Source organism: Petromyzon marinus, chromosome 9, assembly GCF_048934315.1.
Source record: "Petromyzon marinus isolate PM22_M1 ecotype Great Lakes invasive population chromosome 9, UKy_Petmar_22M1.pri1.0, whole genome shotgun sequence".
Taxonomy (NCBI): domain Eukaryota; kingdom Metazoa; phylum Chordata; class Hyperoartia; order Petromyzontiformes; family Petromyzontidae; genus Petromyzon; species Petromyzon marinus.
The window spans coordinates 16,931,633-16,949,934 of record NC_133675.1 but is presented as its reverse complement, the minus strand read 5'-3'; the positions used below and the strand labels follow the sequence as shown (position 1 = coordinate 16,949,934).

The following is an 18,302-nucleotide window of genomic DNA, read 5'->3' as shown; positions in this document are numbered from 1 at the left end:
ACAGGAAGAAGCTTATAATTGACAATAAATTCACCCTACAGTGCTATACACAACCTCCGTTGATAAGGTCAAGGCCGCAGACGGGAAGGCATATCAGATTTCAGCCTGAACACATTACGTGTTAAATGCTAAGCATACTCAACAGCAAGCTACAATACGAGTCGTGTTAGAATCATATACAACCGTACTGCCAAAAGTCTACATTTCATTGATTGGCCATGGCCACACTCAGCAATACCTCTCATTATTAAGACATTATGAAAACACCACTTTGTAAGAAGTCGACAGTGGTCGTCCAGTCGAGAGACTGGTTCCCACTAAGAGAATGTGAAACTTCCACCAGTGGCTCAAGGCCACCAATGGGAGATAAGTGGCACCCCCATTGCTCGTGCGGGCAGAGACACTGCGTGCTAATGCATCGTGGCAAAGCACACATGGTGCTAGGCTTGTACTTGTGTGAATCTGAGGTGTAGAGTAGGGCTACGAATCGCGTGATTACTTCGCTAAATAATGGAATGGGAGACCAACTGAGCCCCAATTGTGTCTTGTTTAAATTTGGCAATATTGCTTATCAGATTTTAATTTTCCTTAATCTTAATTTTCAAAACTTTGGTAACATCTTAAATTTCAATGTTTTGGTCAGATGGTTATGCTGCAGAATTTCACATGTAGCCCCTGTTGCAAAAAGGGACAAGCGCCCACACTCTGCTCATCATCATTCTGCACCTATGATTAGCACAGTTGGCTACTTACGGTGCGAAATAAGTTCAACATACGTTAATTCTGTCCGAGATCAGTGTCTGCACCACCCACGGTCCGTGTGTCTCGCCAGAGAACGGTTGCGAGTCGCACCTACCCTCAGCACGTCCTGCAGGATACAACCTGGAAAATGACAGATGTTATCGCAAGCGATGCAATATCCCACAATAAGCCTGCATGAAGTCTTGACTATTCAGAGATTTTGATCGTAAAGTTGGCATTTTCAATACATTGTTGGTCAGGATAGAATTTTGGTCTAAATAGACTTTTCTTTATAGTATTAATCCAGAATAACAATTGGGATATTTCTGCATGAAAATATTTTACGTACGTTTTGGCTACCTTGAGACATTCATTGCAACTTTTGGAAAATTACTGCATACACTTGGTAATTTTTGCTGGAAAGTAAATTTTAATTAGTCAAATAGTTGAATGTGAATTGTGCCAACTGTATATAACAGACTTGGTTGTGAGTGACTGATGGAAATTCTAAACGTGCTCCACATTACAGTAGAGCCATGGAATGTTTTACTTGGGGATGCTTTAACAACAGTAGAGTATGTGGATTTTGCATCAAAGCCACGATTTACAATGAACCTTAAACTCACGGTCATATCCTGAGTCACATACATTCAATTTCAATAAGTGAGTACACACTTTATAATTTGCAGGTTTTAGGATCTCTCTGTTCAAAACCATATGCATACATTTTATGTATAGCATCATTTTATCTGCGGTTGCTTTGGATTGCCCTCTGTATTTCACCATCCTAGCTCGCATTGTGTTATTCAATCCGGACGTGATGATGGGTGGCAGAGGGATCCCAGCAAGACTCCTCTTCCACTGGCTTTGACTCCCTTTAACATTTTTACAACTCTTTGCAATCTTAACAGGTTGCATCCTTTAGGTTTTTATTTTACTTGGGCATAATGCGTTTAATCACTGTGTTGTCATGTCCTGTGTGACCTGGACGTTGTGCTATCTATTAGGCTCTCACCTAATAGATAGTATTCTTGCTTGCACATTTCATCATGGAATACTTGTTGTATTATGGACGGTATTCATCAGTCTAGAATTAGTTATGCATTACAAACATATAATTAATTTTAGGTTAGGCCACAATGATCTAGCTACATTTTTGTCATGAAACCCTCCACTACCCGACAGAGCCAAACAATAACATCGTCGTGCATACAAACGCTTAACGTGCCAGCTCTTACTATTTCAGCTCACCAGTAGGAGAACAATTCTCACAGTCAAATTGCGCAAGCCTGAATCCTGACTTCCTGATCTCTGACGTGGATATGCTAAATGCAGTTTTAAGCGAAAAGGAATTCAATTTGCGGCGAGGGAACTCTGTGCAGGCAGGAAGAGTTTTGTAAGCGTGTGGCTCATCCCACACCCACAGAGAAAGTACTTCATCGCGATGCGTGTGGCTGACGGAAGGCAGCTTTAATCGAGAGACCACTGTGAAGGGTCATTGCACACAGGCCGTATTTATTCTGGTTAATTAATAACCTGCTTATTATTTCGCAACACGGTTGGCTTCATACGGAGTACGGTGCGAAATCAGTTCTACGTACGGTGAGGGAAAACAATATTTTATCCCCTGCTAATTTTGTACGTTTGCCCACTGACAAAGAAATGATGAGTCTATAATTTTAATGGTAGGTTTATTTGAACAGTGAGAGACAGAATAACAACAAAAACATCCAGAAAAACACATGTCAAAAATGTTAGAAATTGATTTGCATTTTAATGAGGGAAATACGTATTTGACCCCTCTGCAAAACATGACTTAGTACTTGGTGCAAAAACCTTGTTGGAAATCACAGAGGTCAGATGTTTCTTGTAGTTGGCCACCAGGTTTGCACACATCTCAGGAGGGATTTTGTCCCACTACTCTTTGCAGATCTTCTCCCAAGTCATTAAGGTTTCGAGGCTGACGTTTGGCAACTCGAACCTTCAGCTCCCTCCACAGATTTTCTATGGGATTAAGGGCTGGAGATTGGCTAGGCCACTCCAGGACCTTAATGTGCTTCTTCTTGAGCCACTCCTTTGTTGCCTTGGCCGTGTGTTTTGGGTGATTGTCATGCTGGAATACCCATCCACGACCCATTTTCAATGCCCTGGCTGAGGGAAGGAGGTTCTCACCCAAGATTTGACGGTACATGGCCCCGTCCATCGTCCCTTTGATGCGGTGAAGTTGTCCTGTCCCCTTAGCAGAAAAACACCCCCAAAGCATGTTTCCACTTCCATGTTTGACGGTGGGGATTGTGTTCTTGGGGTCATAGGCAGCATTCCTCCTCCTCCAAACACGGCGAGTTGAGTTGATGCCAAAGAGCTCCATTTTGGTCTCATCTGACCACAACACTTTCACCCATTTGTCCTCTGAACCATTCAGATGTTCATTGGCAAACTTCAGACGGGCATGTATATGTGCTTTCTTGAGCAGGGGGACCTTGCGGGCGCTGCAGGATTTCAGTCCTTAACGGCGTAGTGTGTTACCAATTGTTTTCTTGGTGACTATGGTCCCAGCTGCCTTGAGATCATTGACAAGATCCTCCCGTGTAGTTCTGGGCTGATTCCTCACCGTTCTCATGATCATTGCAACTCCACGAGGTGAGATCCTGCATGGAGCCCCAGACCAAGGAAGATTGACAGTTCTTTTGTGTTTCTTCCATTTGCGAATAATCGCACCAACTGTTGTCACCTTCTCACCAGCTGCTTGGCAATGGTCTTGTAGCCCATTCCAGCCTTGTGTAGGTCAACAATCTTATCCCTGACATCCTGGGATAGCTCTTTGGTCTTGGCCATGGTGGAGAGTTTGGAATCTGATTGATTGCTTCTGTGGACAGGTGCCTTTTATACAGGTAACAACCTGAGATTAGGAGCACTCCCTTTAAGAGTGTGCTCCTAATCTCAGCTCGTTACCTGTATAAAAGATATCTGGGAGCCAGAAATCTTTCTGATTGAGAGGGGGTCAAATACTTATTTCCCTCATTAAAATGAAAATAAATGTATAACATTTTTGACATGCTTTTTTCTGGATTTTGTTGTTGTTATTCTGTCTCTCACTGTTCAAATAAACCTACCATTAAAATTATAGACTGATCATTTCTTTGTCAGTGGGCAAACGTACAAAATCAGCAGGGGATCAAATACTTTTTTCCCTCACTGTACATACATTATTGTAAGTAGCCTGATGGAAGCTGAACTGAAAAAATATTTTTATGTACACACGGTTACTGTTTATGAAAATATGAAGGACATGACTGATGATTCTTATATTTAGCCAAAAGCATGTAAAGAGCATTCGTGCCATACGCAGGAAATCACACATACAGTATCAATTGGATTAATGATATAGGAATGGAAATAGGGGAACTATGTGAAAATACATTCGGGTTAAGTTGTTACTTGTGTCAGTTGTAATGTGTGCATTAGCATTACATTATTTACAATTTTCCAACTGATGTGTTGACTGCAAACACGTTTAGACAAGACAATGTAATAAATCGCATCCTTGCAGAGACTATACCACAAGAAATAAGCAGACATTACGTCTCCTTCCCAATTATGTCTCTCCACGTAAAAATAAAAGTATTTTTGATAAATCCCATCGGCCACAGGGCTTCCTGGTAGTGCATAATGGCAGCAGCTTTGGTTCAACACAAACTGTGCACCGGTTCCTCGACATTGCCTGTTTCACCAGTTGTGAAGGGGACGAGAGAGGTTGGGAGATTACACCGCAGCTAGAGAAGAGCACAGGGCATCTGTTTTGAAGACGTTGATGTACAGGGCTGCAGACACAAGTGCAAATCTCAATGTGGGGTTGGTGTGAACCTCTAGCAAAAGGCAAAACATTCGAGAGACCGGCTTGGGACAGTGAAATTTCTTGGCAAATGCACGTGGAGGAAACGGTGGAGGAATTGATGGAGGACATGCACATGCTAAAAAACAAAAACGTATTTACCGCCTACAAAGGATGAGGCAGTAAGAGGCTTTCCAAGAATAAAGGTGTTAGAGAAGGGGGGATGGGCTTGCAGGATTGAGCGTCTCATCAGCAGACAGGAACCGCAAGGCTCGGCGGAATAATGGATGAATGCTAGGGAGCAGGGGCAACATAATTGACAATAGATAGATAGAAAACACGGAGGAGCTGGAGAAGAGCATAAGCCCCGAGAAGAGTTGGAAACAGCAGTAAAACTGCTAAACTATGGCGACGCATACAGCAAGAGTGTAGAATTACTGCTGAGATGTTGACATAGGGCATTCAACATATGCTGGCGGAACTGAATAAATTATAGATATACGGGTTAAGAAACCATACACAGAACTGGAAAAGGCTATCATTGTAGCATTATATTAGATAAGGGCATGTAACAATGTGGAATCTCGAGAAGAGATACGTTTATCGAGACTTCCGTTGAAGACGTTCGTGAGAGTTTTGCTATAAATGGGGCAAACGAGCAGAGAGATGTGTGCTTGACCGAAACCAGTGTGGGGTTAGAGCGGCAAGGGATTCCAGTGACAAACACTTTTACGTCAAATAGATAATTGATAAGACATGGGCATATGCTACTTTAGTCACTGGGAATATTGGAACTGTGGTGACATTGCCGTAAATATTCTGGCAAAGGCAAAATCTAGTTAATCCTCGGTGGTGAAACCCTTTCTGCGTTAGGGACGGGCACGTGAAATTGATCGCCATGCCCAACTTGGGTTTAATTACGTGGCCATGCCCCCAGTTTATAGTATCTCCTCTCGTGAATTGTGAAACAAGTTTTTGATATTTTTTGTGTCGGGCTCCACCCCGGCTCCGGCCTGAACGTTGTCACTCGGGAACATTGCTGCGTGTGGACTGGGAGCTGTCGGAGTGCAGCGAGCCTGCTGCGGTGCATTGCAACTTGCGAATCTACAATGCATTTCTACAAACCCGGGCAGTGCAGAATAATGGCAAAGTAGCCTCGTGAATTTGTGCCCCCAAATGCGTTTCTGTCTTTTACTTCTTCAATGAAGGTTGTATTAAAGAATGCAATAGTGTCCAAGTGTGAGTGAAAAACAAAGTTATTTGTGTACAATAAATTACTTTAAACATATTCTTGGTTCTTTCGGTAAAGTCACGTAGAAGGGAAACAATAAAATAATAAAAATATAAAACAATAAAATTATCACGACGTTTCGACGGCAACACAAGCAATCATCATCAGGTGTAAAAACCACAGCAAGAAAATTTGAAAAAAGTGGCGGTTATTTTTAACGTTAGCACCACGGAGAGCGATTTGACAGTTTGTTCAGATGGACGAGTCCATCTATGTGAGGCTTACACATTTCACAAGTTCTTGTTAAAACTATTTCCATAATTCAATGCAGAATAAACACCTCATCTAAGACACAAACATCGCACATCCTGACTTTGACATTCCTCCTCGAAGACACCGGTGGTAGAACCATCAACCGCATCAGAACATCAACAGGGCGATGTGCAACATCTCCTTCATGAATGGAAAATGACAGACACTGTGGCCATGAACCCAAACTGTAGACCACGTAATAAACCACTGCTCTCCTTCAATGGAGGACGAACAGCAAAATGACAGCCCTCTTTCGGCTATCAGACCTCCACGTTGGCATTTAGCTCCTGAAAGTATTGCCATCATACGCAAGAATAGAATAGCGTGCATAATAATTTTAATCGTCTCATTTCTGCCAGGATAATTATTTAGCGGGTTTGCTAATTATGTTCAATCTGTTTTTGTTTTGCAGTTAACTTTGACCACTTTCAGATTCTCCGGGCAATTGGAAAGGGCAGCTTTGGCAAGGTAAGTGGTGAGCCACCAACACACGTGATTCAAACACCTATCTCACCGGTGTCCTGTATAATTTATATTTGTATGTGGTTGGAAGTGAGAATACTTTGCGTACAGTATTTAGCTATCAATGCACGTGTCTATGAGAAGTAAAGTGTATTTTGTTTACCCAGTTGAGAACTCAAGAGACTAAGTCTCTGCTGGCAAGGGACAGGTAGAGTTTCTAATTTTGGTTCTCTAAATTCAGTTACTGAGCAGAGGCCCGAAGGCCCAACAAATACAGTAGTCCAGCAACAAACAGCACTATCACATTATTTGGGTCTTTCGGTAAAGTCACATAGATAGGTTAAAAAAAAATACCAAAAAACTAAATGGCTGAGAAATGTAACCTGTTAATGTAACATCAGAGAGCCGCATACAACAACTCACATCGGAAGGTGGGATGGAAATATCAGAGCCAGTGATGTTTCCATCCTACTGGCCGACTGGCTGTGATGTTTCCATCCTACTTTCCGATGTTAGTTGTTGTATGCGGCTCTCTGATGTTACATTAACAGGTTACATTTCTCAAGCACCTCGTGCGTCGACGTGGCTGCGGCTCTGCGATCAGCCTGATGACGAACACTTGCGTTGCGATCGAAACGTCGTCGTTTTTTGTTATTTTCTTTGAACCTATCTACGTGACTTTTCCGAAAGACCCAAAGAATATGAATTCCTGCAGTCACGAAAGCTTTAAGTCAAGATTTAGCACTATCACGGTTGGAAGAGATAAGAGTTGCACTGAGCAGGGTTGTTAGAAGAGCTTGAGAAAAGAGACCGTGGAGGGAACTCCTAAATCGAGCATTGTGGGGGAAGCAGCGGAGAGGGGTTGCGTGTTGAGGAACGGTGGCATCAACGGTCATAGTCCATGGTGACCTCTTGACTTCATCATTATCTTGCAGTGACAGCCTCTTAAGTAAGTAATGTGAACGGGTGTGTGGAGTCGGCTATTTGGAAAGATTCCTAAGCTTCGGATGCCGAGTGTGCGTGCTTAATCTGTAACGTGGGCGGCATGTTTAGTCTCTACCGCAAGAGACACGCCAGTGTTTTGCAAGATCTGGCTTGTGAATAAACTTTCCCGTATTCACTTATCATTGGAGTTTTATCAGGTGAGTGTAAGTTTAGTGTTGGATATTCTAAATCATAAACTGTTATGAATAATGCACGCATATTTTCTTCACGATGGCAATACAAAGCTGCATTGGGAAGTCGTAATTAAACGTGAATGAGCCGTGAATGTACTCTCTGACTTGTTAAAGTAAGTGCCGTGTTGTTATTCTTCTCGGGGCGGGGGGTTGAGGCGGCGCTGCGAGAGTGCAGGGTGCAGAGTGCAGGGTGCAGTATGCAGGGTGCAGAGTGCAGGATGCAGGGTGCAGGGTACAGGGTGCAGAGTGCAGAGTTCAGGGTGCAGAGTGCAGGAGGCAGAGTGCAGGGTGCAGAGTGCAGGGTGCAGAATGCAGGATGCAGGGTGCAGGATGCAGGGTGCAGAGTGCAGGAGGCAGAGTGCAGGGTGCAGAGTGCAGTATGCAGAGTGCAGGGTGCAGGGTGCGTGGTGCAGGGTGCAGCATGCAGGGTGCAGGGTGCGTGGTGGAGGGTGCAGGGTGCAGGATGCAGGGTTCAGTATGCAGAGTGCAGGATGCAGGGTGCAGGATGCAGGGTGCAGAGTGCAGGATGCAGGGTGCGTGGTGCAGGGTGCAGGATGCAGGGTGCAGGATGCAGAGTGCAGGGTGCAGAGTGCAGGATGCAGGGTGCAGCTCGCCGTGGACACATTCCCTCCTCCGTGGGAGAGAAGTTCGCGTAACAGACGCACACAGGAGCATGGGGCTCCTTCACTGCAGTCTGTTGTTGACTTTCACTCAGGGGCTGTTGAGAGGACAAGGCCGTCTCGAGAGTGGGGCTCGCTCGTGTTGTTATTATTATCGTGTTATTATTATCGTCTTATTATTATCGTGTTATTATTATCGTGTTATTATTATCGTGTTATTATTATCCTCTTATCATCGTGTTATTATTATCGTGTTATTATTATCGTGTTATTATTATCGTGTTATTATCGTGTTATTATTATCGTCTTATTATCGTGTTATTATTATCGTGTTATTATTATCGCGTTATTATTGTGTTATTATTATTATCGTGTTATTATTATCGTCTTATTATTATCGTGTTATTATTATCGTCTTATTATCGTGCTATTATTATCGTGTTATTATTATCGTCTTATTATTATCGTGTTATTATTATCGTCTTATTATTATCGTGTTATTATTGTGTTATTATTATCGTGTTATTATTCTCGCGTTATTATTGTGTTATTATTCTCGTGTTATTATTCTTGTGTTATTATTATCGTGTTATTATTCTCGTGTTATTATTCTCGTGTTATTATTCTCGTGTTATTATTCTCGTGTTATTATTCTCGTGTTATTATTCTCGTGTTATTATTATCGTGTTATTATTCACGTGTTACTATTCTCGTGTTATTATTCACGTGTTATTATTCTCGTATTATTATTGTGTTATTATTCTCGCGTTATTATCGTGTTACTATTCTCGCCTTATTATTATCGCGTTATTATCGTCTTATTATTCTCGTGTTATTCACGTGTTATTATTCACGTGTTACTATTCTCGTGTTACTATTCTCGTGTTACTATTCTCGCGTTATTATTCTAAGTCACTGTAGAGGAGTTTCACGACGCTCCCTCTCCTCCACCTCCTGATCCCCGCCAGGCTCTGTGAGGACTTGTGAGTCTCCTCGTGAGCACGGCGCTGTCCTCTTCAGCTCCCCTTCTCTCTCGCGTGCCTCATCACGGCTCGGCCAGTGTGACCTGATGTTGCGAGATGGCATACGCTGTTTAATTTATAATGCCGTGTTTTGGGCTAATCCACGGGAAAAATTGATCTGCCAGTTGGCATCGCGAGGCATGTGCGGCGTGATCAAACACTCTCCAGCCCGCACGTGGGCTCGTCTCTCTTCTCCATCAACACCGGCCCGTGTCCTCCCTTTAATAAATATTTATTTTAGTGCGCTATCAACCTTTTATTTGTGTGCGTGTGATTCCAAATTACAGTATTGATCGAAACATAAGCGGTCTGAATTGTGTTTTTGTATTTTGTAATGTAATAATTATTGAAAATGACCTCTTTCAGAATTTATATTTTTTTGCATTAAATGATCATTTTAGTTAAATGTAACACAGGATTTTAAAACTATGTCATGTGGTTAACTAAAACAGGAATTAAGACAATGTTTGGCTTGCAGATAGAGCACTCTAGAGATGCCCCGGTGTAAATGGTGCCATATGAAAACCGAAACATTAAATAGTATTATTAATTAAAACAGTACTTTAGCAGCAAGGCTGCTTCTACAGATGGTGGTTTTCACTGCATCGATTTTTAGCAGATTATCGTTACCAACAAGTCTTACTATGATGAGTAAAATCTAAAAAGAGCATTTCTTTTATGAACATTAAATATCACGTGCTATGAAGAAGGGCCATAGCCCAAACATTTGCCCGATTTATGTTTGCTTTGAAGACCACACAGTTAATTGACAAATGTATTGAATTTTATAATATGGATTACTTAATGAAGCAATTCTTTTCATATTTCCCCCCTGAAGTTTATGGGAACAGAAATTTACGTGATGAAAGATGCCCCCATATATGTAAAGTATTACATTTTATAAACCTTTAATCAAATATTCCAATGCCAAATGTCAAAAAATAATTGGCCGATGCAGCGGCTATTTGTGTGACGTGTAATGGTTAATGACCGATTAAAAAAAAAATGTTCTAACGACGTATTCAAATCTCTTAAGTGAACTCCACGCGCTATGGTGCCTGCCCTGACGTTCTCGTTCCCCGCCTGAGTTCGCAGACATCCGCTGCTGCTTCGTCCGCGCCCGGCATTTTTACTCGCCCAGCGCGCTTTCCACTCGCCCGTGACTGCGCCCGCACGCGTTTGCTCCTTCCATTCGTGCCCCCCACCACCACCACCACCCCTCTCTATCTTTGCCTTGCATGTGGCCTCCTCGTGCGGTAATCAATCCGTGAATCAGCCGCGTGCATCGCAACGGCGGCAGCGGGGCGCTCTGCACTCTGCTTGATGCGCACGCGATCCCCAAACAAGCCGACATCCAATAGCTCATTACCACACATTACCGCACATTACCGGTCCGTTACACGACAAACAAGGGAGCCACGGCTGATCGGCTCGCTTTCCGTTGTGGGAGTCGCGTGGCTTTCAAGCGACCTGATAGGTGACACCTCCCCCCCCCCCACGTTGTGGGGCTAGGCTGGGACGGCTTCCATTTGGCCTTTTAGCGTCCACGCTCTGCCTATCGCGTTTCTGCCCAGCTGAATAGATCATGTGATGCCTCCCGTCAGAACAAATGCCACAAAAGCAAGTGATTCATTGTGATTAAATGAGACTGCTGCTTTAAATAGGATTAAATTACAGTTTTCAGACTTCTTAGCTCTTAGTTGCAACTGGCCCATTCCTCATCAACACTTGTGTTTTTTTAAATATTTGTGTTTTTAAAAATATTTTACTAACCAGAGTTATATTTGGAACGGTCCAAAATATGACTTTTAATTTCAGTCAATGAATAATATTTATGTCACTCAGAAAATATATTGGTGCTTCTTATTACGTAGGACAATTTAAATACAATGAGAACCCACGTACAGTGCAAACTTTGTATGCTTGAATTGCAATAACGTGAATTCTCTACGGGTCGACTTATCCATGATTATTCAAGATAACTTAACGTGTAGGTTTGTATCTAATTTCTAAATATGGTTGTGAGAATTCTTCAACGTACTGGTCAGCTGAAACAATAATTACTGGCACGTTAAATGCTTGTACACCACGTGACAATTTAATGTGTTTGTCTGAGTGGGGTGGTGGAGGGTTATGCAACAAAAACATACACCACATCATGACGTGGCCTACCCCAAAGATCAATGATGAATTATTCCTGATATTCAGTGACCCCCACTAAGGACTTCGATAAAAAGTGTCCCCTTTAGCTAATATCTGTCACGCCTGTCAGTTTCCCTGCTCTGAAAACCCACAGACCAAAATCACATGGTGACTGCTGATATTATTTGCATGTTCCACTGTTTACAACGTTTTCCTATTAATTCGATTGATTATTTTGCCAAATAACGCAGTGGAATGTTACAGGAGATAGATAACAGGGCACAGAGAGACAGGAGAGAGGAAAAGAGTGACATGGAGATAGAAGGGTAGATATGGGGAGAAATGGTGAGAGAGATGGAGAATAGACATAGAGAGTGAAAAAGATCGAGCTATAGACGACCGAGATGATAGTGCGGGAGACACGGAGAGATAGGGAAGGGAAAAATACAGCAATAAAGGTAACGGGGAGGAGAGAGCTAATGAGACAAACGTGGAGAGATAGCAAGAGGCAGATGGAGAGACAGATACTACATGGAGGTATGAGGAGAGTGACAGGGAGAGAGGTAAACAGGGAAACGATCCGTCAAGGAGTATCGCCCTCAACTCGCCAAAAAATGTTCCCCCGTGTGGAGGTTCAGCAACAGCATGGGACATAGCAGGGGCCAGGAACCCTTCCATCTGCACCAGCCCTTCCGTGTTTTCTTACAGCCCCTTGTTAGTCAACTACTGGATGAAGGCCTCCTCGCCCCACCGTATCGGTCGTGAGAGGCTGTTTTGGCTGGACCTCACCACGTTGGTCAGCACGGGTTGGTGAACTGGGGGCCAGGTGGGTGGGTTTTGATATCGCTCACCAACGATCGAATGTGGCAATGAGGAGAAAACCCCGTGATAACAGAAATGGAGTGCAGGCCGGACACCAATGAGTGAGAACCGCTGATGGCTTGTGCATAATGCACACAGTGCCCACCAATGCATTCTACACGTTGCTGTGCATTGTTTGAAACTCACCAATGACATTGGCTTTAGCCGGGAATCGAACTCAGGTGGCCAGGTTCATAGAGCAGCGAGTGAACCACTGTGCCCATCGCTGCCACCCTTAATGCTCGGTATTGGTAACCTTCATTTCGACAGCGTGGGGACAGCCAATTCTTCGATCGGGAATGACGGGGGGGGGGTACATTCGTCCACAGCTAAGGGTTTCGCTGTAGTTTAAAAATAAATCCAATGAATAAAACATTCATTTTGCTACAAAGATGCCACAGAGCGATTCATTTCAAAGAGAATTATGTCAGCGTCGATGTCTGTGTATAAACAAGAGCCTGCCAAGGTCCACATGCTGGACCTGAAAGGAAATTACTGTTCCATGCTGCAAGATTGTGGCTGTGTAATGTTTAATACTGACAGAAACACATGGCAGTAATACAATAATGTTCTTAGGCATGTTCTAAGTAGATTAACCACCATTACAATATGTAATACATTTTTTATTTACAAAGGACCTAAACGCAAGTGTTTCTAAAATTCTGTAAAATAAAGGGCAATGTTATACATGTATTCTTTGGGTCTTTCGGTAAAGTCACGTAGATAGGTTCAAAGAAAATAACAAAAAAATAACAAAAAACTACGAAGTTTCGATCGCAACACAGGCGTTCGTCATCAGAACGAACGCCTGTGTTGCGATCGAAACGTCGTAGTTTTTTTTGTTATTTTTTTGTTATTTTCTTTGAACCTATCTACGTGACTTTACCGAAAGACCCCAAGAATATGAATTCCTGCAGTCACGAAAGCTTTAAGTCATGAAGTAATATATGTACTTTACCAGTTGTACACAAACAGACGTTTGGTTCAAGCTGTATCATCCCGATAAGCGATGAAGCTCTGGTTCACAGCTGTCCAGCCCAGCCAGGGTCTGCAATGGTGTGAAATAACAGTTACTGTACCAGTAAATAAACTACACGCGACGCGTGTTTACCTTTAAAAGTCTACACACTGCGGCTGCTGCTATATTCTCTACAAACGGGTACGTAATTCACGCTGGACTATGGTTGTTGTAATCTAAAATCTTCCACGACACAATATCAGTTTTCATGATGTCATAATCTTATAATAATCGCGATATCAGCTTTCTTCTTGCTTGAAACTGTATTTGACCTTTTTATTCTATAGCATTTGTTCTTTGTTCTGCAAGATGGAATATACGATTATCCTGGACCATAAATCGTGCAAAATATCTTCATGTAAAATAACTTGACCGCATAGTGAACTAAGGGCTGTTTATTATCCAGGAGCACAACGCATATGGAACAGTTCCAAGAGAGTCCCACCCAGCCTGCTGCATTCAAACCCTTCTATACCCATCCCCGGCCTTGAACCTTTTCAACCGATTCTTCCCCATCAGCCAATCCAGTTTCACCAAACGGGTGTCTCTAACCGAGCCTCCCTTTCTTCTTCAACATCCCCGGGGGCTTTGCGCCCTTCCATCCGTTCCACCGGTCAGCGTCTGGCGCTCACGGCCCACTGATGCGGCGTGCACTCGCATTTGCAGCCAATTGCGCGAGTCGCAGTTCGCGTTTGAACCCGTGAGCCGGCACAGCTGGACTGCGAGCCAGTGGGGCACACAGCCATACCCATTTGAGTGGCAAAGCCACCAGGTTGTACTGCAGAATTAAGAAATAAATAAATGTGCGCTCACAGCGACCGTTACATTCGTGTTGCCACGGTGGCAGATCTGGAAACTTCCCAAGAAGGGGTTGGGCCCCAAAATGTCAAACTTTTAAAATAGGACCCTACGTTAATATGAAAGAAAAAAACATTCAACGATTTTTTTCCATGTTAAAGAGCAATAAAATGCACAGTTTAGGGATCTCAAGGATTACACAATCACTCCCATCGCCCACACACCCCTCCGCTCTGGATCCACGACTGCTATATCGCTCTATCGCAGCAACCTCATTCCAAACACATTGGCGTCATGGCATAGCGATAAAGGAAAGAGCTTTCACGCTGAAGCGCACGGCCGGGTTGGTCCATTTGCTCTCGTGGTTTGAGGGGGGGCAGTTCATGGATTAATCCGGAAGGACATCAGATCTTGTCTGTGCATCCGATATTCAGAACTACTTACGCCCCCTTTTCTATCTCACCAAAAATGCCATTTAGAACAATCGGGAAGATGAGCATTTACCTCCTCCACCGCCCCCCCTCCGCTGAAAGTGGGGAATGTTTCATGAGATGACGCCAGTTTTAAACAAGGCGCTTGCAGCTTGGAGACGAGGGAGGTAGGAAGGCCAAAAAAAACCACTGGCAATGAAAAAAAGCAGGGATGTTATTTCTGGCAGAAATGTACAAGACAAGGCACAGCAAAGCTTCTTGGATTTGGGTACAGTTTTCACGTAATGGGAGCTAGCCAGCTAGGGCAGGCCGGCACATAATATTTTCCCGCTAATGTCATGTTATTTTTGACCAGGGAGTCCTGGACAATAACATGCGATGTTTGTGTAAACAAACGAGACTATGAATGAGGTGCGGGACTTCACCGTGACACTGTTGTCTAGCTCGGCACTCTCGTGCTGCCTCTGCTCCTAAAATCTCTCCCCTTCTGCCTGTCTCTCCCGTGCTCCCAAACGCTGTGACACGAACACGGATATATCAGTGTTTTCTTTTAAACTGAAAAAGCCACCAATTTGTCAAATTCACAGTTTTAGAAATAAGCGCGAAACGTTCGTTTGAGACCAAAATTACCGCGGCGGGATATCTGGTTGTGGAACTTAGCCAGGCAGAGACCAAATTTTAATACAGTAGTTACATTCCTGCTATATAACATAAAAATCGTATATAGTGTCTATCATCTTAATTGGAGGCTGAACGTTGACTAAATATTCAAAGAAAACCGTTTACCAGCCTCTTTCAAAATATAAAAAAGCATATACTTTATTCGTGCTCTTAATACAAACCTTGAACTTTATGGTTCGTGTCTAGTGTGAGATAGATGTAGTTGCATTTGGATGCTATATGAAGCCAAATTGTATACATTGTATGGGTGCAGTGTGTACTGCATTGGAGCTTCCATGCGACCAGTGGTAGCATCCGCCTCCTGCTGGTCAGGCTTCTTGCATAGGACCACAAAACCATCATCTGGCTTTCACCAGAACCCCTCTATGACTTCATGTGGCACTCACGATGCAGAAGTGGTCACGTTTCATGACGTCTAGAGAGGAGAAAGGTCTGCTCAGGGTCAAGGATAATTCACGGAGTTTTTGACGCAGATAAATGACAACAAGATGAGAGGCAGTTGATCCTCTTAGCGAGAATAGATGTTTTATTTACTGCAAAAAGAAACTCCGTCGTGTTGGCAATGGTAATTAATTTGACTTTTTGAAAATTCGGCAGACAACATTTGAATGAATAGAGAGTGGAGAAGAAAGCGGAGAATAGTCGATGCAGATGTGGAGTTTGGTGTCAAACTTTATAATGACTCTGGTGATGACAGTAATGTTTATGATGCTGCTGATGCTGATATGGCTGATGATGGTGATGCTGGTAAGCATCTTAATCTTCAGTTCCACTATTTACTTTTACAAATTTGCTGAGCACAAGCCCGGAGACCTAAAATGTTAAGCACCCAGCAACGAACATCACTATCAAAGTTGTAATAGATAAGAGCTCAAACGCTTGTTACATTGGTTTAGTTTATGGGAACTTCCAGCCATTATGGGTTCTTTATAAGCTAAACAAGAAAAAAATACGAGATTCATGAATCCAATCGTGGCAGTGAATTTTTACAATCCAGTGATTTGTGGATATAGTAAACCATTCATTCTCTTTTTGATTTAAAGCTTTCGTGACTGCAGGGATTCATATTCTTGGTTCTTTCGGTAAAGTCACCACGTAGAAGGGAAACAATAAAATAATAAAAATATAAAACAATAAAATTCTAACGACGTTTCGACTGCAACACAAGCAATCATCATCAGGTGTGATGTTTCGACTGCATCACAAGCAATCATCATCACACCTGATGATGATTGCTTGTGTTGCAGTCGAAACGTCGTGAGAATTTTATTGTTTTATATTTTTATTATTTCATTGTTTCCCTTCTACGTGACTTTACCGAAAGAACCAAGAATATACATTAATTCTCTGTAAAAAAATCTCTCAATCCATGAGTTCAGACAGCCGCTGTAACGGCACCCTCGGGTGAGCCGAGAGAGACAGATGGTGGGTGATGAAGACGACAAGCATTTCGAATCTGATATCAATAATCATACACAAACGGCGCAAGTCACGCCTTCACTATTTCTATTTTGAGATGCATCACTTTGTCAAGTGCGGTTGATTTGGCAATGCACGGTAATGGCGCGTGCCACATCTCTGTAACGCCGCACGGCACGTCTTGAAGTGGCGGCGCCGTGCTCCGCTGTGTCCCAGGTGTGCATCGTCCAGAAGCGGGACACGCGCACGATGTACGCCATGAAGTACATGAACAAGCAGGTGTGCATCGAGCGGGACGAGGTGCGCAACGTGTTCCGCGAGCTGCAGATCATGCAGGAGCTGGAGCACACCTTCCTCGTCAACCTCTGGTACGGCCTCTCCAATTCATCGGACACAACTTCCACATTCTAACAACTCAGGAGACACAGATACCGCTCGCACATGCACAGACACACACCACTCGCATGTACACGGGGTGCACGGCTAGGCAGCTCACAATATTGGATGTAATCTTGATTTGATGTGGCTGCCAGAACATAATTCTGGAATATGCTGCTGCAAATAAATAATAAGTAATATTTAAAAATGTTTTTTTAAAAACACGCTTTCATGAAATGTACCATACTAGTAATGGCATAACTCCACGGCTCCAGGAAGTGGCCCCGAAGCTTGCCATAACGTAAGGGACCGTGGCCAATTACAGCCAACGTTGAGCATGGACAATTAGACCCAAGCCGAAACATAACATGTAAAAAATAATGTTTGAAAATATGTTTTTTTAAATTTTTTATGATAGAATATAGTATTGTCATCAGTATGTCATAAGTATACCAAGTTTTCAGTCGATACCACATTGGGAAGTGGGTAAAAATAGAGTTACAAGTTTGAGGATAAGACAACAACAACAGACAGAGTTAATAAAAAGCGTGTAAATAGTGTGATGGATTTGTCTGCATTTCATGCCGTGTTTACGATCGGTGCATCAAGCCGTCGTGATCTCCACTGCCTCGGACACCCTTCATCATTTTGACAACTCTTTGCAAACTTTGCAGGTTGCACGCTTGTAGGTGTTTTGTTTGATTTTACTTGGGTGAAATGAGTCTTTGGTCATGGGCCATGCGATGCGAACGTTGCGTTTCCATTAGTTTCTTTGAAAAAAGAGACATTTGGCTTATTATTATTCTCGCTTGCATGTTTCAGAAAGGAATGCTGTTGTCGTTTTATATACGGGATTCAGAAGTCAACAATAAGATATACGGTACAAATACTGATTCATACAAAAATTTTTGCTGAGACCACATCATGATCTGGCCTATTTTTTGTGTCATAAGACCCTCCACCACCCAACACAGCCAAACAACAGAGCTCGTCACGTGGTGTATGAGCCTTTGACACACCGGGTGTTGTTGTTGTTTCAGCTCACTCATCAGTCAATGCCTTTTATTCCACCGCACCTCAACCCTTGTGCTTCTTTATTTCTGTAAGATGTCACAGTTCATCGTATAGACATCATCCAACATCCAATGCCTCATCACCAAGGTCCAATTATGCATA

At 43.0% G+C, this 18,302-nt stretch overlaps 1 protein-coding gene across 7 annotated transcripts in view; it reads left to right on the top strand.

Annotated features, from left to right (window-relative positions):
* Positions 1 to 18,302, top strand: part of LOC116940431 (serine/threonine-protein kinase 32B-like) — a 45,389-nt gene that overhangs the window by 5,200 nt on the left and 21,887 nt on the right. For 6 of the 7 annotated variants that reach the window (XM_032950256.2, XM_032950254.2, XM_032950253.2 and 3 more), the window contains exons 2-3: positions 6,529 to 6,584; positions 16,965 to 17,116. In XM_032950256.2, coding sequence (XP_032806147.2) covers positions 6,529 to 6,584; positions 16,965 to 17,116 — 208 coding nt within the window. The remainder of the gene's footprint in view (positions 1 to 6,528; positions 6,585 to 16,964; positions 17,117 to 18,302) is intronic. The other variant, XM_032950255.2, reaches the window with a different exon arrangement.